This window comes from Typopeltis vanoorti, chromosome 14 (assembly GCF_054136105.1).
Source record: "Typopeltis vanoorti isolate ZY-2024b chromosome 14, IOZ_Tvanoo_1.0, whole genome shotgun sequence".
NCBI lineage: Eukaryota > Metazoa > Arthropoda > Arachnida > Uropygi > Thelyphonidae > Typopeltis > Typopeltis vanoorti.
The window spans coordinates 90,723,321-90,748,917 of record NC_143562.1 but is presented as its reverse complement, the minus strand read 5'-3'; the positions used below and the strand labels follow the sequence as shown (position 1 = coordinate 90,748,917).

General features: G+C 35.7%; 1 protein-coding gene across 1 annotated transcript in view; it reads left to right on the top strand.

The window, feature by feature from the left end:
* LOC150099752 (zwei Ig domain protein zig-8-like) overlaps nucleotides 1–25,597 on the top strand; it is a 208,745-nt gene that overhangs the window by 88,600 nt on the left and 94,548 nt on the right. Inside the window, exon 2 of the mRNA XM_090403881.1 lies at nucleotides 7,297–7,517. Within this exon, the coding sequence (XP_090260007.1) occupies nucleotides 7,297–7,517 (221 nt within the window). The remainder of the gene's footprint in view (nucleotides 1–7,296; nucleotides 7,518–25,597) is intronic.

The window sequence follows — 25,597 nt, the reverse complement described above, 5'->3', positions numbered from 1 at the left end:
TTTTAAGGACTGAACCTCTTAGAAAGGGAACATCATCTTGGCCATGCCATAGATGCCAAAAATTTCGCCACGACTGTGGGGCTGATTACAGATGTCTGAAGTGTGGTGAAAATCACCCAACTAGTTTCTGTGTCAAACCTAGGATCACAGGTACTAACTGCGGGGCCCTCATTCTGCCAACTACAAAGGATGTCATTTCTATCCAAAAAAAATCGATGGACGGGAAGAAATACACAGCATTCGTCCGCCCTTGCCAAGCATACTGATCATCCTTCAACTCAAACTCTACAAATCAGGAAGGAAAGCTACCACTGAACAAAACTTACGCCGATCCGCTACGTTCCAAGAAATCGACACGCAACGAACAAACAAATCCCAACCTAACTGCGGTCATAGCTGCTTCACTAACGACCATGCTACAAGATTTTAGCAAATCCGGCCCATCACTGATTTCTGCCAGAGACCCTCTCTATCCTAACAGCACTTAGTAATGAACAGAAACAAAATTCTACTAAACTCACTCCTGATCGCCGCTTGGAATGCCAACGACCTCAACAAAATCCTTGAACCACAAGAATTCGCACTCAAACACAACCCACATGTAATTGGAATCAGTGAGATGCATCTTCGGCCAGCAAACAAATCGAAATTACGAAGCAACATTATGTATAAAAATGATACTTGATTCCAGAGGTGGTGGTACTGCCATATATATCAAGACCCACCTTAAACATAACCAACCCCCCAAAGCAAAATCTTAGAGACAACAGGCATTGAAATTTACACCAACAATGCTGGAAAATTTAAAAGCTATGCAGCCTACAACTCACTGAGTAAAGCTCTACTGATGGAAGATCTAGACGCTATTCTAGGCAACAAAGATTCCACCATCATTGCAGAGATTTAAATGCCAAACATTCAGCATGCAACAGCAAAACGACTAATAGAAACCGTTTACATGAAGTCCAATTATGTTTCGGTAGCAAGTCCCACAGAACCTACTCATCATGGTCCTCTTGGCAGTCCGGATGTTCTAGATATTGCTATCCTAGACGAAATATCAGTATCAGCTGCAAACGACTGAGTGTAATCAGATCACAACCCTATATTACTTAAATTAGGCACTCAGTAGCAATTCTCCCAACCCCTTCCCTCATCCCTCCATGGCTTAGGAAAAATTACCCAAAGTATTCCCCGAACATATTGGTCCAGTTCCCACCATACACAAATAGGAGGAGATAGACAAAGCAACAGCCAACCTCATAAAGTACTTACTACAACTACTTACAAGCCCAATCGTCTCCCAGATAATATTATGAATTTACTCAGGGAAAATAACAAAGCCAGGAAGAGATGTCACAACACACGATGCTCCAAAAGATCGAACACTCCTTAACAAATTGAATGGTCTAGTTAGAGAAGCTCTCATAAATCAAGAATATGGAAAAAAGCTAACATCTTAGTCCTGACGATCACCTGTATTCAAAAATTTTTTAATTTTTGAAAACTCTCCGTAACAAACGTAAAACCTTACCCCCCCCTCTTATGCAGGCCAAGCATGGTATTGTATATACAGATGCAGAGAAAGCTGAAGCTCCCGTCAGCAATCTAGAAAAGCAGTGCCGTCCGGCATGCGAAAACATAAATATCAGCATCGTTTACAAAGTTCACTAACATGTCAGGCGCACCTTAAAACAACTTCGAGCTGATTAGCCCTACTTCTCTTAACAGAAATAATTAACATTATCAAACATCTCAACAACAAAAAAAGCACCAGGTCCGGACGGTGTCACAAATAAAAATCGTCAAACTGCTGATTGCAGTATTTTCCTACAACATGGAAAATTGCCGACATTATTCCAATACATAAACCTGGTAAAGGTTTATGTATTGGAACATGGGTCGGCAGTTTTGAGGAAACTGGGGTAAAGATCCCCAGTTTCCTCAACTACCGACCCATCAGCTTACTATCCAATCTAGGAAAAAATCATCCTATCTAGATTGCAAGAATCAACAAATAAACTAAACATTACAAATGAATAATTCGGTTTCAGGCTGAACAGTACTGCTGCTTCGTCGCAAACCCATTGACTTGTTGAATATATTACTACAGGATATAACTGGAAACAGCACACTGGTGCTGTATTCCCGGAGTTGCAAAAGCGTTTGACAAAAATCTGGAGCCACGTTCTTCTTTACAAATTTAATAGAGAAAATAAACCAATAAATTTAATACGTCTAATTATATCATACATCAGTGACAGAACAATTTATCAGGAGTTCCACACGGCTCCTTGCTGGCTCCGCTTTTATACTCTACAGGACAGATATCCCACAAAATCCTACGATGACCATCACAGCTCTGTGCGCAGGCGATACTGCAATGTTAACAAGATCTCTCCGTCCTTGCCTGGTAACTAGAAGACTGCAAGACAGTATTGCCACGGTGGAAAAACGGTTCTCTGATTGGAGACTTCAAGTAAATCCTCAAAAAGCACAGCCATACTCTTTACGAGAAGTCTAGTATCCCCCCCCCCAAAAAAAAGAGATATCGAACACATTAATGTTAAAATCCCATGGCAAACAGAAACTGAAATCTAGGGATACAATCAGATAAAGGATTACGATTTCAATGGTCATATCAGGCTCATCTGAAGTTAAGCTATCGCTCAACTTCACCCCATGATTAACCGTCCTAACAAACTGAATACAAGAAACTATTGCTTTATCAGATGGTGATAGCTTGGAGCCATACTTCCAAATCTAACATACTAAGATTACAACGAGTACAAAACAAATACTTACGGATGATATTAGATGTCCAATGGTTCATTAGAAATAATCGGACACCAATATTCCATCTATCTTTTCTCTCTCTAGCAGTACGGTTCTTTTCAAATGCGGCCATGCACCCAAATCAACCAAGCTGCTGACTACAATGAATTTGATCACTACAAGGACGAAGGGCCTAAAGCAATTTTACTATCCACTGGGCGAGCTTAAACCTCATACACTATTCCAACCACCATGGCTTTCTACACAGATAAAGGGGATTATGAAAAGCGGTTCGCTTCACCCCCCATATCAGTAGCGTTGTATCTTTTATTGGTGGTTCAATCAACCAACCAAATGGTTTTCTGTTTTCAAACTTGGGATTCGGACAACACACCGGTCGTCGTTATCTTCGTTAAATTCACATAAACCTAATAGATAAACAAACCCATTAACAGGTATATAGTATCCTCCTTTCATGACTTTAACTTCATGGTTACTTTAGTTCCAAATAGCATGATTCCCAACGCAGTTGACAAAATTAACAGGACAGCTATAGAATCTGATATGCCATGCAAGAGAATACACTACAAGTGAAGTTCTGTTGATTCAACCGTTTTAGGTTTCCGGTCTTCAACACCATGGTTGCATACAATGAATGACAGCTGATTGGATTCGTTATGAAGTTTCAAAGTAGTTTTCTGGTTTTGTTTTAACGTTTTATTTCTCTATATCATAACTCTGTGAGTGTAAGACTTCCATAGCATACGTTTCATTATTTGATATTCTTTGCGGTATATCGACAAAATTTCAGGAAGAGTGATGTCCTCTTAAATGCTGAAAAATTAATATAATTTTCTAGCAAAATATATTTCGTAAAAACTTGAATAACTTTTTCTTGTAGTTAGCTTGAAAGGATACGTTTAAATTAAATTTAAAAAGCAGATTTTCTATTTGGATCAATAATAAGGTTTACGTACGATCAAATATTTATGATCGTACGTAATTTTGTGAAATTCTGCGATTAAAAATAAGTTATCAGTCAGAACTTAAACATAGATTCCTTTTCACATAGCCTAATTTCTTCTATAGATAAGGACATAGTTATTGGCATCTGCAGTTGACTGTGTTGCTTCTGGGTTTGTTCAAGCCTGGGCAGCTATCATGTAGTCACAGTACAACTCCGAACTAACAAAAACAATCTTCGGCGAGGTTAGAGCTGGGACGTGAATGGTTCCTATTCTTCTTTCTTCTGAACCACGAAGATAAAGAGCAGTGGTTCTTTAACTAACCGCTATTCTTATTGAGACATCGTTTCGGTATCCGATAAACCACGACAATTGAACCAAATCCTCCCATCCAAACAAAAAGAAAAAAATGACTTCATAGAATCACTTCTCATTATTAAGTTCGGTACAAACTTTCCCGATCCATTTACCTCCTGAAGACGGTGGCAGAACATAAAATTTATCCTTTGGAACATCAAACTGATCGTAAGCCGGACACTTAAGACAGAACTCAGTGACACATTCTACTATTCGATCAATGGGTTCCTATAGCTCACCTTGACAGCAAGACGGAGGCAATGGAAAAGCCGGTCGTATCTGACAGTAGTTCACTGTTATGGTGTTCGGTTTAGAAGGGACACTACGTCTTCTTGATGCTTGATCACATCACACGGTCACCGTCCACCAATGCAGCGGTAAATCTAACGAATTTATCACCTCCTTCCGGTTTGAGTTTACAGCCGAACTCTAACCCTTTTCTTCGGCAATTAACCCAAGTAGATTTGCATTGTAATTAGGGATAGTAATTATTCCCTTTTTATGAACTCCGGTAGTTAGAATCGCCGTATCCTCGGGGGATCCAAATACCTTCCACGCCTCTAAAATGTTGTCGATAAATTCCATACTAAACGGCCCAAGGAATTTGCTGTATTTCCGTCTCTTTTTTTATTTGTATGTCGGGACACTTTCATAAAGGGAAAAAAAAGCAGCTTTGAATGGTTATCTGCTACCGAAATCTTAGCTTGTCTTTACGTATACAAGAGACGCCACTTTATCGGCCTGCAACATCTCTCCACAAGGTACACTGATCCTTACTACTGTACCACACACACATAACCGTGCATAGACACTTATCTGTCCTGGACGACACCCCATACACTTTACGGTACATTTCCCTTCTTTAACCTCCTAACTAAAGCTTACGCAATTCGCGAAGTTGAAACCAAGACTAGCCCCCTATGACCAGACACATCTCTGTTTGCCGGTTAGCTAAGCGTGGAAATTCCTTGTCTAGAACTCCCTTGGCCCCATTTATCAGGGTAATAAACTGTCGGATAGGAAAGTCACGCATCGCGGTTATCTCAGTCTGCCACTTGGGAAGGCATTTCTGGTGAAAACAGCTCGCGGCCGAGGGCAAAGAATGGTGATTCTGTTAAATGCCAACTGTATGTTTTGTGGGAAGATAATTCCTTCTTAATGCGGTTTAAATTTTTATTGGTATCTAGTTAGAGTATTTTTTTTTTTACCTTAGCCACCATTCCGTATAATCGGTACATTAAACTTATCTTTATTTCTGTAACATCCAATTATGAAGGGAACCAAACGTAACTAGCTTTAGTCTAGGTTAGTGCCCCTATTGGAGCATGCGTAAGAGGTGAGAGAACGTACTTATAAACGAGTAGGTAGAAAGAAATACTAGATAATTAGCTAAAGCGTCAAAGTTATTTATACAAAAAGTTGTAATTCTTTTAAACTGATCTAGTTTATATGATATTAATCCCATTACTTCTTTATTTTCTTTCTTTTTTGATATTTATAAGAATACACCTGTATAAAAATATTATGATTTTATTATACATTATAATTAGCTAAAAAAATTCGTTCTTTATGTTAGCTCAGTTTGTAGATCGAAATATGAACTAAAACACCTTCTTAACGAGGAGGATCGCATCTATCTCCGTGTTAGGAACTGTCTCTCAGCCTACCTCCGCCGCTTCCTGGAGCAGGAAAGGTGCTTACGTAGTGAGGAGCGGAGCGGTTCCTGAGGAGATGGTGCGACCCACCAACCATCTGCCAGATCATACAAGGGGGAATCCGGTTGTGTCTGCTCCTATAACACCTTCAAGTTGTAGGTGTTGACGCTATCTCGATCTTCCTTCCCGATCAGCGTTTAACCCACAGGTTAAAGATACGTTGAACTCACAAATTATATGAACTAATGCTTCATTGTTTTGTAATTATAGTAAATGTATAGAATTTAATATGAGAATTATCTTGAACTGTAAGATATTTCATCTATTAATGCAGCAGTAGAATGTGTTTATATCTATCAATTTTGCATCATCTAGATATCCCATTCGTTCTAAGAAACTTCAAAGGTTTTACATACATCAAATTGTCCATACAGAACTTTCAATGAAGAAAAACAAAAATTATGTTCTTATACATCTTTTGACTTTTACTTAAAAAAGTCATCATCAAATTCGTGCCATGTACCCTCAAGGGGTGTACAGGATATGACAGTACTACATGAAAAAATTACATCATTACTAACTTCCTATCTACAATTTTCCTCCAAATCAGTCTGTTACTCGTCAAGACTCCAACATTATCAGATCTTATATTTCTATCGTCTAAGGCACTTTGTACCGTATCAATCCACCTATATCTTGGTCTTCCTCTGGGTCGTTTTCCTGCCAACCTGGCAGAGAACACTTGTTTTGCTAATCTTTCCTCTCCGATTCTATTTAAGTGACCATACTACCTGAGATTAGCTCTGCTAATGCATTCCTAAAAAAATCTAAAATATCCATTATTATTCGTAGCCAAGTAAAATCCCATTTCTGGACACCACCTTGTCGAATGTTTATAAAGTTATACTTACGTCCCAGAGATTTTTGTTTTTGTCTCTGATGCGGGCCAATTGTTCCAAACAGCTTCATACTAGTGAAAGCATAATGAAAATCATTAATAAAAGGCTGACCACGCAGGCTATTGGTTCATCTTTTAAGTGTTGCAATACCAAGACAACTATCATACTAAAGGGTAGATTCTTATTTATTGAATTCGAAACTCTTCAGTTTCTAAAATAAATGTTTTTATATTTAATAAGTATAAATTAATAATGAATATTTATTACTCTTTTTTTTTACTTTAAATTTCAAAGTATTTCTTTTCTTCTTTTTTTTTTTGATACTTCAAAGCATACACTTATATAAAAATTTGATGATTTGATTATAAATAAGAGATATTGTTTTATTTTTTTTATTTACTTGTTCATATTCATATACAGTGTATATATATATATATATTATATATATATATATATTATATATATATATTATATTATATATTATATATTATATATTATATTATATATTATATATTAATATATAATATTAATATATTATATATTAATATATAATATTATATATTAATATATTATATTATATATTAATATATTATATTATATATTAATATATTATATTATAATAAATTATATTCTGTTTTTTTGTAGGTCCAGTTCTCAATATTTGGGACTACTTACCACTTCAGAAAAACCTTTTACCTCAGGAAAAATTCAAGCGTTTTGTTCAACCTGCCCGTGTTAGTGACTACTGGACATTTGTTAATCACGCCTCTCCCTCGTTTGACAACAGTTCGCCCAGAAACGTCACCACACAGCTAGGACAGACCGTTTATCTCCATTGCATTGTCAATAATCTTGGCGATAAAACGGTAAGTCCATTTTTTTTTTTCATCGTTGCTTGTCCATAGACTGTTCTACGAATATCTCTGAACAAGAAAATTATTTTGATTAAGAGATTGGCGATTTCTTCGTGATAAATATGTCACAGCTTTAAATAAACAACAAAAATCTGGAAGAATATTAAAGCCAGAACGATATTGAAATGTTGTTTCAGGTGTTAACTCTTCGATATTTTCAGTCAGTTATCATTAATCCAATAAAAACACGTTGACTATAAATATATTATACTTGACAATGAATAATATTATTTTAATCCGTACTCAAGTGTAAGTAAACAAAGTTTGTCTGCGAAATAGTTTCACGTATCTACTTCTATAGAGAGGTTGTTGTTGACTTTGCATCAGTTGTCTCGCTATCTCATAATGTCAGACTAGTTTCAAACATTTAAGTCTCATCAGTGGGAGCAGATCCGAGTAGATACCAAAGTTAAATCAATTTATATTCTTTGCTAATATAAATTTATATTCTTTTTTTCCCGAATTTATATTCTTTGCTAATTCAATCCAATCTATCTTTAAACGGAAGAAATTTGCTTCTGACAAAAAACAAAGTTAACGCCATTTATGAGTCGCACATATATTTCACTATACAACGAAGTAGATAAATTAGATGAACTAAAATATGGAGTCGGATCTTAGTTGTAAAGGCTGAGTATTAAAAAAAAAAAAAAATGTGGATTCTGTTTTGTGATGCAATTTTTAATTTTAAGGCGATCCTCACCCTCACTACGTATTTAAAGATAAATGCCAGGTATTGTAGTTAACTTGACTAGAATCAGTACATTTTCTAATACTTGGCTGTTGTTTATCAAGGAAAACAATCAGTAAAACAGGTTAAACCCAGGAAGAGAAGAATGTAAAACTTTGGAGGGAGGTTTTGTAAGAGGGTAATGTAGAAGAGAATGAAGTAGGTGGAGCTATTTCTGATGAGCTGATCTTAATCCCCCCCCACACACACCCTCCTTCATTTTTAGCTATTCTAAACACAAGTGCAGTTCGTGAGATTTTTAAGATTTGGTTAGTAATTGCAAAAAGAAAAAAAAAAGTTACTATCAACCAAATACTGAGCTGGGCCCAGAATTAATATATAGTTTCTACTGCTAACTGCAACTGCATTTTTTTTTTAATCGATCTGTATTCGATGACTTGTATCCGTTTGCTAATATGAGTATTTCTCACTCAAAGAATAGCCTTTCATCAGAGTCGTGAAGATCTTTCTTCTGGATTACTATCTTAAGCACAATTCTTCACAGCGTAGTAATAATGCATTGCGATCGGAAGGATCGCAATCATAGTTTCAAAATACTCGAATTTTTCTTCCCTCAAAATAGAGAAACCAACTAGGAGAACGCACAATTAATGAACATTAATCTCCTAATTGTCCATAATTCGAAACTACCCAACTAAATTTATGAAGTTTTAAACACAATATATTCAACAACAGATGGCGCTGTTGTTTCACCATTGGAATTATTAAGGGCAAAAGAACCGTATATAGTTAATCAGATAACATAAATCAACACGTAAAAGGACCCAAGTTACAATCGCCAGTACAAATCTTTAACTTAAAAATTAAGAAAAACATTAACTAATTTTTCGAAATCCAAATCAGCAAGCTTCTGTTGAATTCAAAACTCAACTACTTACTAGTGCTATTTAGTATTCTTTAATTGTTTATCCATAATGGAAATCACGTTTTGAAGTACAAGGATTTGGATCATTTAAACTCTGACATTAACAAACAGATTTTTCTTAAAATACAAAGTCGTGTACACTTTATTTTGCAGCAATACAAATAAATCAACTGTTCGCATACAGAAGTTAGAAAAAACAAAATATCCAACTGGAGAAAAAAAAATTAACACGCGATTGGAAACATTTCTATTCAAGAAGAAAAATAAACAAAAATAGGCAGTCATAATCGGCACAGCCCTCCGCACACATCGTAATTTTCTACCAGCAGCGTAAAAAGGCTTAAAGGACTCCAATCCTCTTGGGACGCAAATCCTGAAAATAAGCAATAAATTGAGATTTCATTTTAAATTCTCATTTTATCAACTAAATCTGCAGATTTTTTTTCCCGTTCAGCTCTAGGGTTTAAAGTGCTTCGTTAATATAAAAAAAAAAACTTCTGCTATAAACAAAACTACATTGTTAACGTATACAAGATTAACCTGACAGTACGTCCCTGGAGAAAATAGTTTCTTTGTGTAAAAGTAGATTCTGTTTTTTTCAAACGGTGTCTGGGAATTCTCCTTTGTTTGTTTGTTTGTTTGTTTTTTGTATAGTTAAACAAAGATGAATCAGTATGTCGGCATTTGTTATCAAATTCCTTTATTCGGGTCATTTGTTAGTATCAGGGGCGAATAATCCAGGTGTGCGGTGCTCATCCACGAAATATCAGTATCACCGACATTATATTTTTGCATTTATTCCCGTTAAAGACTCACGCGAGTGTTTGTAGACTTCGCGCGCGATTCCTAAAATTGAACACAATATACTGCACTAATGCTTCATTGTCCTCTTCACGAGGGTAATAAAGTATTAGTGCTTCATGAAGAAGGTGCTTTTCGCCGGGTAAACATTGCGTCATATTCGCGGTAAATAGCCCGGATGTGCTTTCAAAATGCATACACCTTTGAGCCATTCGAAAAGTTGTAAAGAGGGCGCAGTGTGTCAAATTTTAGTGTTGTATTATTTTTAAACTGCTGAGAAGGCGTCACTAGGTGAGCTCAAATTTTGAGCTCACTCAGCACCTAGTGGCTCTGATTGGTTATTGTGTCAACCAATCCAATTGAATGTTGTCATGAGTTGAGAGATTACTATATCCGATGGCTTTATTACAAACAGCTGTTAACGCATGTTTCTGGAACTGAAAATTTGAAAGTGGATGTTAGGAGAAAAATGCTAATTGTTTTTTATTTTGCAGTATAGCATCTGTTGAGGTTGCAAAGTTTTTTAAAGGTATATAGAGACATTTTTATTCTAGTCTTCGGAAACAACAGACAGTAAAAAATATCTATTCCTGAATAAAAATGAATATTCTCGTATTATAAGACGTTGTTGATCTACAAGAAAATATCAGCATATGTGAGATTGATAAGACAGAAGAACCACTGATACTAAAAAAAAATTAAATAAAAAAAAAAAACTTAATGAATTTAGGAAAAGTGTGGATAATTCCGATAATGATCGGATGTTATGTATACTGAGTCTCAGTAAACAAAATAAAATTCTTGGCAAACGGAGCGAAATACTGTATACACAAACCAGAGAAACACACATAACATGTGCAACACATTTTACGAGATGATTTGCTGCTCCATCAAACGATATCTATTCCTGCAATACTTTCTCTCTCTCTCTCTCTCATAAGTTTTATTTTTTGTTAATTATGCCATCATAAATTTACTTATTCATGTTTAGAATCTACCCAGCAACTTATAGGACAAACACATCACAAATGTTAATTATTAATAATTCGTTTACCATTAATGAAAGTGTTTCTACTCACACTTATTCCTTTCTATTCTCACGTGTCTTATAAATGATGGTTCACATATTTTCATCTTTGAGTATTTCAAATATACCAACCAAATATAGCAATCTCCTTCATTGTTGTTTTCTAATCAATCATAGAGCAGATTGTTCCCTCACTTTATGCAGAAGTATTCAAATTATCCTGCAATTAATTGCATTGGACCAATTAAAATGAGTGCTGATGCGCTATGCCCTCTCAAAACTTTCATACATCAATAAAAATGCAATTCCAGGGTCATAGGGGTCCGCAGGGGGAACTTTCCTTCCCCCCCCCCGGGATCGATTAAAAAATTCCACAAATTATAATCTTAAAATTGATTGAGATATGTAATTGTACACCCTCGACCCTGGGAACGCTTTGTCTGTCTTAAAATTTTATTATGGGTTGGCCTGTTGCGGGGTAGCCATAGACCACGTGTTTTATTGCAGTAATAAAACACGTGTTCCTGGTTTTGGTTAATCTTTTTCTGATTTGTGAACAGTGACCAGTTAGTTTGCCATCTGTCTAGTAAGTCCTTCAGAACACACGCAATTTACAGACAAAAAATACTAGTTGTGGAGGTGGGCGGTAGATGGCGTTGATGGAGATGGTTCGGTGTAGTAGTTGAGACTGTTGTAGGTGTCCTCCCGCGATGAGTCTTCGGACTCCTTGGAGGTGTCACGAATAATAATAATAATAATAAGTTACTGAGTGAATTGTAAATTTGTAGCGAAACAAATTTAAACAAAAACAAACATTTAAAAGGTAAGTATATATAATTTAATATTATTTGACTTGTTAGTTTTATGATTCTTTTGCTTTTAGACTGAAATAATTTAATTTAGGATTAATTAATTAGTTGATATTTTATAATATGCCGGTCAATTTTTTAATATATGAAATTATGCTAAAAACTATTAATTCCGAATGCTTTTTTCCCCCAAGAATTAAAGATCATTGAAATCGATGCAAAATGAAAATAATGTATTTATAGTTTACATCGACAAATAATTATATAAAAAAAGCTAAAAGACGTTTATTGGTGTAATTATTTAATTAAATCAATAATTATAAAAATTTATTGATGTGATTATTTGTCTCCAAGCTTCCCTGGAAAACATGACAGCACACCCAACCGAAATGATCACGTGACGCCACTAGTTAGTATATATATCATACAACAACGAAATTCGTTTAATTTTATTGTTGGTTTGAACCAGTTTTTGTTTGCTGACTAACAATTGAATAATATGCAGACCACATGAACTGCTTTCCTAATGTTATCGAGAGCTTAAGATAATAGTATTAGAGCGAAAGAAGGTGAAAATAAATACCTTATGATTTTCCAAATATCTGAGAGAATTTATATTATGTTTATTTTGAAAAGATCGGGAATATTATGCATTAGTTTTTCTTTTGCGTGCAATTTTGGTACTTTGAGTGTCTTCAATGGATTGGTGTTCTGTATCGTATGTACGAAGAGAATAATGTATTTTTTTTTTCTTTTTTTTTCGTAGATTTTCAAGGTTTGCTTTCACCTTTGCTTATGTTTTGTGGGATTAAAAAAAAAAAAAAAATTCTCGATACCGCCCACTTTAAACATAGAAAAACACGGACGCATCATTGCATCGGTAGAATATCTGACCTTAAACATAGTGTATTGATTGCTTACAGGCTGTAATAGCTAAAAATGATGTAAAAATCCTACACGTGTGGGGAAAAAAAAAAAAAAAAAAAAATCATCCCTTCTTTCAGAACGTCGCATATTCTAAACTCTGCTAGCAATGTTCACTGCTCATTTTGGAAACACAAGGCAAGTATAGGAGATGAATTTTCCAATACATTACAAGCCTCGGGAAAAATACCATGAAGGAAATCAATAGAATACATAAGTGGCTTCGATCGCCCTGGTAGAGAATAAAAGGTGGGTCTTTTACACCGAGACTCATTCATCATCATGAGGTTACACACTCATTTATCTATAAAAGACGCTAGCGCTTGTGCTAATAAGTGCTACTATTTCCCTTAAGCAGCGAAAAATAAAAAAATCAGTATTTATTGAAGATTTTAAATACGCTAAATCGGCTTAATATTTTACAGATTTACTGTGAACATTTTATTTTAGTAATGAACTTTGCATTCTTAGCTCCAAAATCTACATTTAATTCAATATATGTACTGTTGATCAGACACGTCCACAGTCCCTGTTGCTTAGTAACAGTACCAAATAGCATCATGTGTATCCTTTCCAGATTTTAGATACTCCTAGAGAAGCAAGTTACCAAAGAGTATGCAATCATTTTACTCTAAGTAGCCACGTTAAATATTTCTAGTTTTTTAAAAACATAGTTGTATTTTTAAAAATTTAGGAATTTCCTCAAAAAAATTAAGTATTCTGAGAATATAAGATATATATAGTCCATAATGTTTCTTACACCATTTCAAATCTTAGAGAAAGTGCAGTATATTAAAATTCCTTTACGTATTTTGCATGTGTTGGTCGACATTTAAATTTAATGGGTGCTTGAAAACCTTTCTAATAAAAACACAATTTTGGCTTTCCGTTAAATACTTGTTTATATATTAAACTGCAATCGTGCTAGACCATTTTCCTCTTTCGTTTTCAAGCAGTAACATACCCTGATGGCCACGATTTCTGTTTGAAATCATATCAGTCATCCCGAAATCACGTTTAGCACATAAAAACGAAGAAAAAAAAAACTTCACTGAAGCAAACTGCATAAAATATTTGCGACGAAAGCTTATACGTTCAGAATTGGAATGTCTGACTTTTACTTAACTGTTTTGGTTTTTTGTACACTGTCCTTTAAGTGTATTTTTCCCGAAGAGTGTCGGTAAAAATTGCCAAGCGAGGTACTATTAGAAATAAATCAATTCAAACATATATTGTCTAGTATTCGCGTCATAATTGACATTTAATGAAGGATGAGTATGAGGGAAAATATATTAAAAATACTTTAGTACTTTTTGTCAGCTATCCTACTTGTTTCAGGTTTTACCATTAAGTAGGAAAATAAATTATAAATGGCAGGGAAATAGATATTCCTAATTTAATCTTTTACTCGAATAGCATATCTTTTAAAGTATTAAACTTATATATATAATAAAAGTATACTAAAATAAAAAAAGTACTGAAATAAATACTTTGTTGAACTTTACTGACTGGGTGGGCGAAGCAAATATGCTTTTATATTCCCCATTGTCTGGGTAGGGGGTAGTCTTGAGCTTTATGCTCTCCCATTGTGGGCAGTGTAGTTAGTTGATTTCAACCAGGAGTAGGATTGCTTTTGGTCTTGTTGTAGACTGTCGCATCGTATTCTGAAGCTTGCCTGATCAGTGGATTAGGATGAGTGATTGCTCTGGTGAAAAACTTCTCTACTAGGTCATGTAGTAGGGGGGGGGGCAATGTATTGGTCTTGGTCTCCCGATGGATCTGGGTGTTTCTGACATACCACGATGCGTCCAAAATCATCCGTAGGCACTTGTTTTGATCCACGCTGGGGAGGCATACGTGATTACCGGACGTATTACCATCTTGTATATTAGTAGTTTATTTTGTACATGAAGTTTACTTGTGCGGTTGATCATGGAGTATAGCTGTTCTATGGCTCTGGATGTCTTGCTGCAGATGAGTTTAATGTGACTGTTGAATCTAAGTCTTTTGTCCAGTTGAACTCCCAGATACTTGGTTTCTGTTTGCCACGGAATCTTTTCCCCATAGAGTTGGATGTCTATCATTAATAAGCACTTTTCTTCTGGTAAAAAGCATAGCTGAGCTCTTCTGTGGATTGACCTGAATCCTCCAATCCGAGAACAACTTTGCAAGAGAGGAGATGCTATCCTGGAATCTTTGGGCTGAGAGATCTGGACAATATTGCCGTATCATCGGCATATAGGGCGGTGATGGTTGTTGTTTGGTTTTGTGGGATACCAGCTACATAGATCGAGAAGAGTATGGGACCAGAAGAAAGTCCTGAGGTACACCTGACAGAATTCGTCTTCTGGATGATATAATTCCATTGATTTTTACCTGCATGTATCTGTCTGAGAGATGAGATTGGATAAGTCTTATGATCTTTATGGGTATGTTGGCTTTTATAAGCTTGTAGAGTAGCCCTGGTGCCAGAACTGTCGAATGCCTTTGCCAGGTGTAAAAATACTGCTGCGGTGTGCTGGTTCCAATTGAAACCGAGTGTGATGTGTTCTACCAGGCGGTGTATTTGTTGAGTGGTACTGTACTCCTTTCGGAAACCAAATTGTTCATTGGGGATGACTCTAAAGTTTCTCTGTTGCATCTTGTAGTCTAGAGAGGAATACTCTCTCTGCGATTTTGCCGAATGGGTCTTGTATGAAATAAATATAAATATAAATACTCATTTTACTTACATAGTCCTTATATAATATAAGGACTGGCTTAAAGGGGCGAAGCAAGAATGCTTTCATCTTCCCCGTTATCTGTAGAGGACAGTGTAGGGATAAGGTGTTATTGAGCTATTAAAGCTCTGATCGTGGCAGGAAGGTAACAGCAATAGCCGAGCCGCAGTTAGAACTTCATTGGCTGCAGCATTGCCATCCATTACCCTCCAAGGGTATTGAATTGAATAAATCATCAATCACTTTACTCACTCAGTGCAGAATTCGTATATTTCCTATATACAAATAATAAAATGGTGTATCATTTTATTATTAAATATTATAGATTTATACAATTTATTATTAAATATTATAGATTTAATTATACAATTAAAAATTATATTCTTGTTTTAATAATTTAAAGAAACATAAGGTGCAAAGGAATAAAACAATGATATATAATTTTAATTTATAAAATTAGCATAACATTGGTCAGTTCTGTTAATTGCACAGAGATGGCGGTGTTAGAAATTAAAAACAAAATATATTTATTAAAATATTTGTACATATTCCTTAGCAGCTTTCGTACTTGTTGACATTCATCAGTTCTATAAATTTAACAAATCATTGGTAGAAATTAGCAATCATCATTTGTAGTGGACATAACAATGCTGTTGCGACAATACAAGTTAATAAAATTGTTGAAATCCACCGTATTCAGTATACGCTATCTGAAGAGCATCCAGGGCTATCAAATACTTTACAACAAGAACTTTTCATAATTTGACCAACACGATTCCAGCAGTTTTGACTTTAATAGACATGCTAAAACTAATTTTCAATTCTAATGTCGGTAATAACGATAATCACAGCTACAAATTTATTATTGTCTGCCATACATCCATATTTAAAGGACTGGATTTCGCCATTTTCCAGCACGTACACTTCCCTATGTGTCAGTTATCGTGTTACCACACACAGTCACATGTGCAAGGAGCGATTATCACCCTACCATTACGAAATTATTGAAACTTTTAGAGATTACCGAGTAAAATGATTACGTAATGCAAAGATATGATACAGAAGCCAAGATGACGCAGCCTATTACAACGTCATTGCGAGACGGAACCCACAGAGCGAGGACAGTTAGGCTACAACACATTATTTCAATTTTAATGAGCCGGTTTACGGCTAGATGTGATCCACCGCTACTTCTGATAATAGATATCTGTCGTCTTTTGTAGCACAGATACGTTAGAGGTTGTTTGATGACATCGTATCGCCCATCACCATAACTTCTCCTTGTAATTAGGGTATTAAAACCAGCGATATGTAACTACGCAAGAAAGACGCGAACGGGCAATCGTTCCCAATAACTTAATTTTGTTTTACAGACCACATTAAAGGACACTTGAACTCTTTGGCCTTCTCTGTAACTAAGTAACATTATTTTTGAAACTTAAATATATCAACCTGTATTTAATGAATTCTCCCACCGATTTTATGCCTTTCTTTCTGCAGGGCGTGACTCATTCTTCTTTAATTGTGAATGAATCAGGTTCCCACTATTTCGTATTTTTCGCCCTAAAGGTTGATGTATTACGTGTCAAGGGTAATCTTGTGGCACTGGTTGGTTAATACCGTTTGAGTTTAGTCATACCTTATTCCGTAGAGAGATCACAATTAATTCTCTAAGGGGTGTGGCATGGGCTGCATGTTAGTCATTGTTTTTCTCACCCCTCCCACTCTCCAAGCCATATTAAATTGCAACTGCAACTAAATACAACTCATTTGCTAAAAAAAAAAATAGTTTTTAATGAAATAATTGGTTAAAGTTACTAAAATGTTTGTATAAATCACACTTTAGTCTTTTCTATTTTTTATAAATTCCTTCTGAAAACAAGTTTTTTACGCAACTAAATTGTTGAAAAATATGATAGGCTTCAAAATCCAATCCTGCATCAGTTACCTTATTAAAGATCTTTTGATCCTCACGTGGCTCCCTCTACCGATAGTTTACTGCACAATCGTCTTTTGTATTAAATCGGTTTGCTAAGGATGTCTTGTCTCATTAACTGCCTACTGAGAGAATAATCCTCTAGCAAGAGGTTTATTGGCTTTGTGAACTTATTGTAATCCGACAGGACAATCTGCTGACTATCCGCTTACCGTAGGCGTGGTAATGAAAGAGTGAAGAGGGGATATTAACGCTTTAAAATAGGATTGTCTCTGCTATAATGGATAGTCATGAACGCATTGAAATAATCATGGTTCTGAGAAAGGCGCCATCTTAATATTAATAACGATGTCGTGTACAGAAATATCTCTAGGGAGCGCCAATAGCTGGAGTTTCTAGAATGCGAGATGTTCACTGACTGTAGTTCTCTGATATTGATAAACTTGCATCATGTGGAATGCTCCATAATGCCAGACTGACAGGGAGAAAGACAGTAGGTTCGACTCTAGTCGTTTGTGTTTATTTTATTTTTTTCCAGCGGTTCCCGAAAAGAAACAGTTTTTTTTTAATCTTTCAGTTCAAGAAAAAAAGACCGTAGAACTAGCATCATTTCATACAAAAAAATATGTGTGTCAGGATTTAGGATCGCGAGATGGCCGCACTTGGTTATTATTTATCTTCCCTCCCCAATTCTTAAAATGCATCGATAGACCCAGAACTGAGGAATATCTACTATTGTGCAATACAATGACTCATGTAGGTACGTATATTATGTAAAATAAATTTCGTTAAATTCAGTATTTCTGATATTTTTAAAAAATATCAGAAACATATTCGTACCCAATAGAATCATCTAGTAAAAGAGGACTAATTAGCCATTCATGGGAGGTTTTAGCTATAAATTGGCCCTGACAGTCTATTCTGTTTCCGAAAGGTGTGTGTTAATGGATAAAGGTCTTGACATCACATTTCAAACAGAGGATTTTTTGGGGGGGGGAGATGCTTACTCTACATGCAACACTGTTTTAGATACATTGAGAATGGGGTCATAAACAGAAAAGTCACAGTCCGACATGTACGATCGGAAGTGATCGATGTAAGAGAGCCAAGAAACAATTGACAGAATGGTCAAGTCTCAGCAGACGTGCAAGAATGGGTCACATGACTACACGAGGCAGCAATTTAGTACAGTTTAGTACAAATAGCACATGGCTATTAAAGATATCACACACAAAAAAAAAAGAGAAACGTCATACGAAGTTAAAAATTCTTCTTTCTGTAATTCCCTATCGATGGAAGTAAAGACAAGAGGAAGTCCCAAAGAAATATCCCAGAAAGTCATTATTCACAAACATAGAAGGATAACTGAATGTTCTCTTGACACCCTTTTGGTGTCTTGTTGCCTGTGAAGTAACCATCAGTACAGGACACTCGAAGGAATGATTACCTCCAATGCGACCAAGTCACGTTTCGTCCAAGAAGGGTTCCCTCTCAGATGTCAACTCCCCCCTTTTCAGTTAGATCGGGGAGAGGGGAGATGGTTTTGTAAAGAAACCAACACCAATAAGCTACTACAGATACTCATGGAAAAGTCCAATACACTATTAGATATCTGTAGATTTGTATTCGTAATAATAAACAGTCATTAAAGAACAAAAATGGATGCACTTGCAAGTAAAACATACAAAATTAAGAAGAAGAAAAAAAGCCCTTCACGATTTTAAGTATTTACCGAATTCCTCGGGATTTACCCTTTGAATAATGTTAATTTATACTTTTTTAAAATATAAAGAGGCAACAGGCTTCATTTCGGCGATGTAAACATTATTTAAATTAAGGGGATATTAAATCCCACATTGTTTTAAAAGCGAATAAGAAACTCAAAGATCGGAATCAAAGAGTTTCATGCCGAATATAGTAACTACAAAAGTATCGGCGACTACTAGCGTCAGCTAAAGTACGTAGTACAAACTAGGGCAACTCGTAGCAAAGGTGGAGAAAGTTCTGATCGCTATTCTTAGTATTTGACCACTCGTATAATAGAGTATAAAAGTTCTTTTCGCTATACCCTTAGTATTATACTTTGGTCTAGCTACTCACTGATGAGATCTCAATTAAGATCGAAACCGGTCTTGGTATGATCCCCCACCATAATGTATACCATCACCCATCTCCTAGGAGATGGGTTTTGCATTATGGAAAATACTAAGAATATCGATCAGAACTTTCTCCATCTTTGCTACGAGTTGCCCTAGTTTGTACTACACGTGTTTTAGCTTACGCTAGTAGTCGTCGATACTTTTATAGTTTACTATATTCGGCATGAAAATCGGTTTTTAAACAATCTGGGATTTAATATCCCCTTAATTTAAATAATGTTAATTTATACAGTTATAAATAGCTGGGTATGTTAAGAAAAGGTTTATCGAATCGGTGCATATGCGCTTAATTCAACGGATATGTCTAAATTTCACCGACTGCTGGAAATGCTGATTGTTTCAAGCGTTGGTCCTCTCTTGAATTAGTCGGATTACGCAGAAACAATCGCCTTTCTCGTGTCCGAAAACCACACTAAATAAACGCTAGTGAGCTCATATTTCAGCCTCCGTAGCTAATTCGGTGTAGATGATGCCTTTTTGGTTTGAACCCCATCCAGGACGCGACCTATTGAAGATGATTTAACCAGTCTTATACGGAGGTGGCGTTTTTTTCTGTTGGAAACTGGGTTTTCATCCTTGGAGACAGGCAAAACCACCAGAAAAAACACATGCAACTTACAAACATATTAGACTACGGAAATGAGTTTTAAGCAACCTATTTCGTCGAATGTCCGCACGGTACGGTTTGAATTCTGCATAACCGTAAAACAGATTCGATCAGAACCCATGTTTAATATTTGCTGCTGTAACATGTCACGTATTCTTAGATGGCATATTACAGGGTCTAGGATCAATTACCTTGATCGTACGGTGTGATATTCGAAATAAGATATTTTCCAAAAGCCTACAGTAAAAAGGAAGAAATGTAAATAACCGAAAAAAAAAAACTAAAATAAAATCTTAGGTTAAGGATGTGTGACGTCAACATCACAATCTAATATTAGCACCTTTATTACTCTGCCTCAAACCAACAACTCTTTTACTGTCATACCAATTACGTCCGAACTAAAGAATACCAAAATCACTTATTTCCTTCTTTAAATCTTTTATTGTGGAATTTGTAGTTACGATACCCATTTACGCACTGAAAACCTAATGACCCCCCCCCTCCCACCCTACCCCCATTTTATTTCCCAGTATACTTGAAGAGGTAACGAACACGCGGTCGCAATGCCTGCAAGTGTAAAGGTTTAATTGGGTCGTGCGGAGAACCACATAACTGTTATGTGTGGCGCACTTTGTAACTTCCTGGAATGAAAGCAAGACTTCCGAGAAGGAACCAGCTCATGACGTCATTCTAATAAATGAAGGTGAAACGAAATTATTAACCATTTAGAATAATTACTAATCTCCCTTACGTGCCATCTTAAGATGCAAACATCCGTTTCTCTTACTGCCGACATTCACAGTCTTAGCTAAATACATTCTGCCCGTCAGCCGCCTTAGACGAGGTTATATAATCATAAGCTTAGTTTGGATGTGCGGGCTTCCAGCGTTTTCTGCACGATATTCGCAAGAGAAGGCCATCAAGGTTAATTTAACTTCATTTGGGGCACTTAAGTGTGTGCTAAGTTTGGTTCATCTCTTTGGGAAGAGTTGCCGCTAACGTTGGGAGTTGGTTCCTGTTTCGATTTTGAAGGTTAGGCCTTGCCTAACGTTTCGAATTTGTAATCTGAAAGATTATTTTGTGCAAAAGAGATAATTAGTACGTCGAAGAAACACAGATCAGAATCTAAAGCTTTTTTAAATTATAAACGACAATTTTAAAAAATATAGGCCTGCAAAATGTTTTTTATTGGGAGAAAATTTCCCAATTTATTAAAAATTATTTTGAAATAAATATTATTCATTAAACAATTAGCTTTTGTTTTGTAAACTTTTCTATAAAAGACTAGCGATATAATAATACCACTTAATTACTAACATAGAAAATTTTAAATGTTTCAATGATACTGCTAGTCACGAATTTGGTAAGGTGTGAGTTCGGAATCGACTGTGAGATGCGGTGATTAATACCCTTGGAGGGTAATGGATGGCAATTCTGTAGCCACTGAAGTTCTGAGGCTCGGCTATTGCTGTTACCCTCCTGCCATGATCAGAGCTTTAATTTAATAGCTCAACAGTCACGAATTTGCATCTTGATTAGATGATTCCGTTGATCTTTACTTGCATGTATGTATCCGTCTTTAAGGTATGAGTAAATAAGGTTCACTAGCTTAATTGGAATGTTGTTTACTATAAGTTTGAAGCCAGACCTTATCAAACGCCTTGGCTACATCCAAGAATACAGCAGCAATGTGAAGGTGTCAGTTAAAACCATGGGCGATGTGTTCTGTTAATCGGTGAATTTGCTGTGCTGTGAGCTTTGCGGAACCCAAATTGCTCATTAGGGATTATTTTATGTTTGTCAACTGCTAACTGAAGCCTTGCTAGGATGACTTTTTCTGTTACTTTACCGAGGCAGGAAAGAAGACTAATGGGCCGGTAGCTTTGGGGGAGTTGTGAGTTGTTACCAGGCTTTTTCAGAGGGATGATGTTGTTGGATCCTACTTGTTAATTTATACTTTGGATCCGACATGTTAGTCACTATGATGTTCTTAAACAAAATTATAAGTTGCTAGTTGATTTCTAATTCAATATAGAGAAAATTTATATTTAAAGACTGCGCCACTCTATATCTGAATTAGTTCAAGAATTGAAGAAAAACCAACTCACAACTATCCTCCTTAATATATATACTGGCCGAGTATATTTAACCTACTTAATTTTCCCGCTTTGGTTCGAATATTTTATGAATGGTGCAGTAAAAGAGATTCAGGGAAAATACAACTTTTCATTAACAAAAACAAACATTTAATTTTAAAATCATAAATTTTACACTTAACTTCAAATCAATAATTAAGATATCACAATCACTTCAGCTTCTCCGATAAGTACAATCAAACTCTGACAAGATAAATCTGTTATCTCTATATCACAGTCTTTTCATAGTTAAGTTCCAAATACAATAAAAATTGCAGTAATACCTCTTCATAAACAGACACTTCTAATTTTACGCTTCTTTTAATTCTCCGCGATAGTTACTGTTAACATCAGGGAATTCTAAGATAAAACTCGCACACTTCTCTGACCAGAAATATTAAGGTTGGAATAATCTTCCCGATAATCTTTTCTTCTTCATTTACTTATACGTAAACACTTTTTATAACTGTAAACACTTTTAACAATAGACAGCACTCATTAAAATAAATCTTCTAGCATTAACTGAATTAATTTACGGGCACAATACATATAATCAGATGTTCTTGTATGAAGCACTACTGATTACTCTTGAATTAGGGCAATACACAATAATTCCTTAACTTGGGGTTTTATATGTACAGATGTTCATTCCTCCGGCATTCAAATACTTCTTTAGGCACTATAATTCTAAACACCGCTATCATTAAACACAACCCTGTTGCCTCTATTTATTCTCTAGTTACTTCTTACTATGCTTCACGTTTCAGTGTGTCCTTGAAAGGTCGGCCCTAAAAATAAATCTCAACTAAAATATCGCTAGTCATTCAGTAGTCACTCAGCTAACTTCCGTTGCTTTATTTGTTATTCAGAAACTTATTAGCTAACTGCTTCTCAACTTGTAGACTTTATTTAGTTGCTTGAGTGACTTGCCGACTCGCTATTATCGCACTGTGATTGCCGAATGCCCGATTCCAACCTAATGCCAATCCTTCTCTCTCTAATAAATCTCTAATGCTCTAATCTCCTCATTAATTAATAATTCCAGCGTTCGTCTTATATATCTGTCCCCCCCCCTAAATTGCTTACGTCATTTCTTTCTAAAACTCTTTTCAATAAACCTCACGTGGTGTTCCAAAACGTGCTCGCTCACTTACATACGTTTCCATGACAACAAAACAAAATATAATAAAATCGAGCTATTACATAACGTTAAACTTTACAAACAGGAATAAATAAGGAATATTTACATTTCAAATAATACGCAGTTAATTTATCAAATACAAATTCTTATAATATTAACATAGTAATAAATAAAATAGCTTAATGATATTTAATACAGTCTTATCACTATTAATACATATATCGTTGATTAAATAATTAAATATTAGACAAAATTAAGGTAGTTATATGAATATTAAATTGTAAAATAAGTTGTTTACATTAAATAATATTTACAAGTCTAGCCTTTGTGATGGAAGATCATGTTGGATTCCAAAGCAAATAATAATTACTCTAATCTCTATATATTCAGAATCCAACAATGTCAGCAGTTTTCCAGTGGTTGGTGTACATCAAGGTTCCCTCCTACTCCCCACTACTGTTCACAATCTAACATCCCTCTTAACTCAAGAACAACCATTACGGCCCTTTATGCCGATGGCACCGCTATTTTAGCAAGATCTCTCAGCCCTCGCCTGACAATCAGTAGACTCCAAGGAAGTATCAACGCGCTGGAAAAATGGTTCACCAACTGGAGGATTCAAGTAACCCCCCCGTCTCCTCAAAAGCTCAGCCATGCTGTTCCCTAGAAAAAAGGTCTGCATCAAAGAGGACATCTTGTTTTCTGGCCAAAAGATCCAATGGGCAATCAGAGACCAAATATCTCGGGGTAATACTGGACAAGAAACTGCTTTTTAATAAGCACATTAATCTCATTCGCTCCAAAGTAACAGCTCAACTCTACCCAATGATTAACCGTAAGAGCAAACTGAACTTACAAAATGAATTACTACTTCACCGGATGGTCATACGTCCACCGACACTTCACCAGCATGGAATCACACGTCACATTTCAAAACTACAAAGAATCCAAAATAAGTGCCAAGGACGTTTCTAGAGACCCCATGATTCATCAGAAATTCACAGATTCATCAAGAAACTGACATTCCATACATCTACTCCTTTCTTCGGGATCTCGCAGAAAAATTCTTCGTCAAGTCAAGTTCATATTCAAACCCACTGATCGTACAAGCTGTCAATTACAACGAACTACAAATACAAAAGACCGAAGGTTATTCTACTCCCAACTGGTCATAGCTAACACAACTGCCCCCAGTGGACGAGCTTAATTGCTCACAAAACTCCCTTTCCCAATCAACTTCCAGCATAGACAAAGGGGAATATGAAAAGCACGTGTGCTTCACCCATCCTGACAGTAGCGTTATGCTAGTCATGAATACCATTTACAATATCATAATTGTGATTTTGCGTTTAAACTAGTTGTTAGAGATGGAACAGATAGCGGAATGGACGAAGAAAGGAGGAAATATACGTGAATACAGGACAACTCGAGTTTTCGGGAGTAAAAGTCCCAGCATCTGCAAATGTTGGTGGGTTCAAGTATCGATGTGCGGAATTTTTTTGATCGATTTCAAGGTCACAGCTAAACATAACAGAGGTCACTGGACAGGTGTTCTCGTATTATTTCACCAGACAGTACTTATTCACACACGGATTTCATAGTTGTGTTAAGATTAAAGCAAACTTGAACCTTACCCAAATTATCTTTTACAAATCACTATCTAAGAAAGGTCTCGTGTTAAAGATGTTCTTTCTTTTCTTTTTGGTTTTTCAGCGCTTCGGGTGAAAATGTTCATTCACGCGAATAATCTAAACAAAGACGAAAGGCTTAAATTTAGTGTACATTCCTTTGTGTATGAATTGACTCAATTTCTTAACGCCTATCAGAAATCTTGACTAAATATACTTCTTCATTATCATTAAAGAATTCCCACTTTCTCTTTTGTTAAGAGGTTTGCACTTCGTTCTCAAGTGACATTCAAAATTAAAAAGATTTTAATCACCCCTTATGTAAGCATGTAATTAATCTTGTAAAGAGTAAACTTTACGTTCAATAATTTAAATGGGAAAATATTTACATTGCTTTAAAATGAATTGTTTAACGTTCGCTAAATTTCATACCCCACCCCGTTGACTACACGAGCCTCAGTGGCTTGTTTCCCTGTGATGTAGCGAATTATGTTATGTTATATGTTAAATTCTTTGGCTTATCAACGCT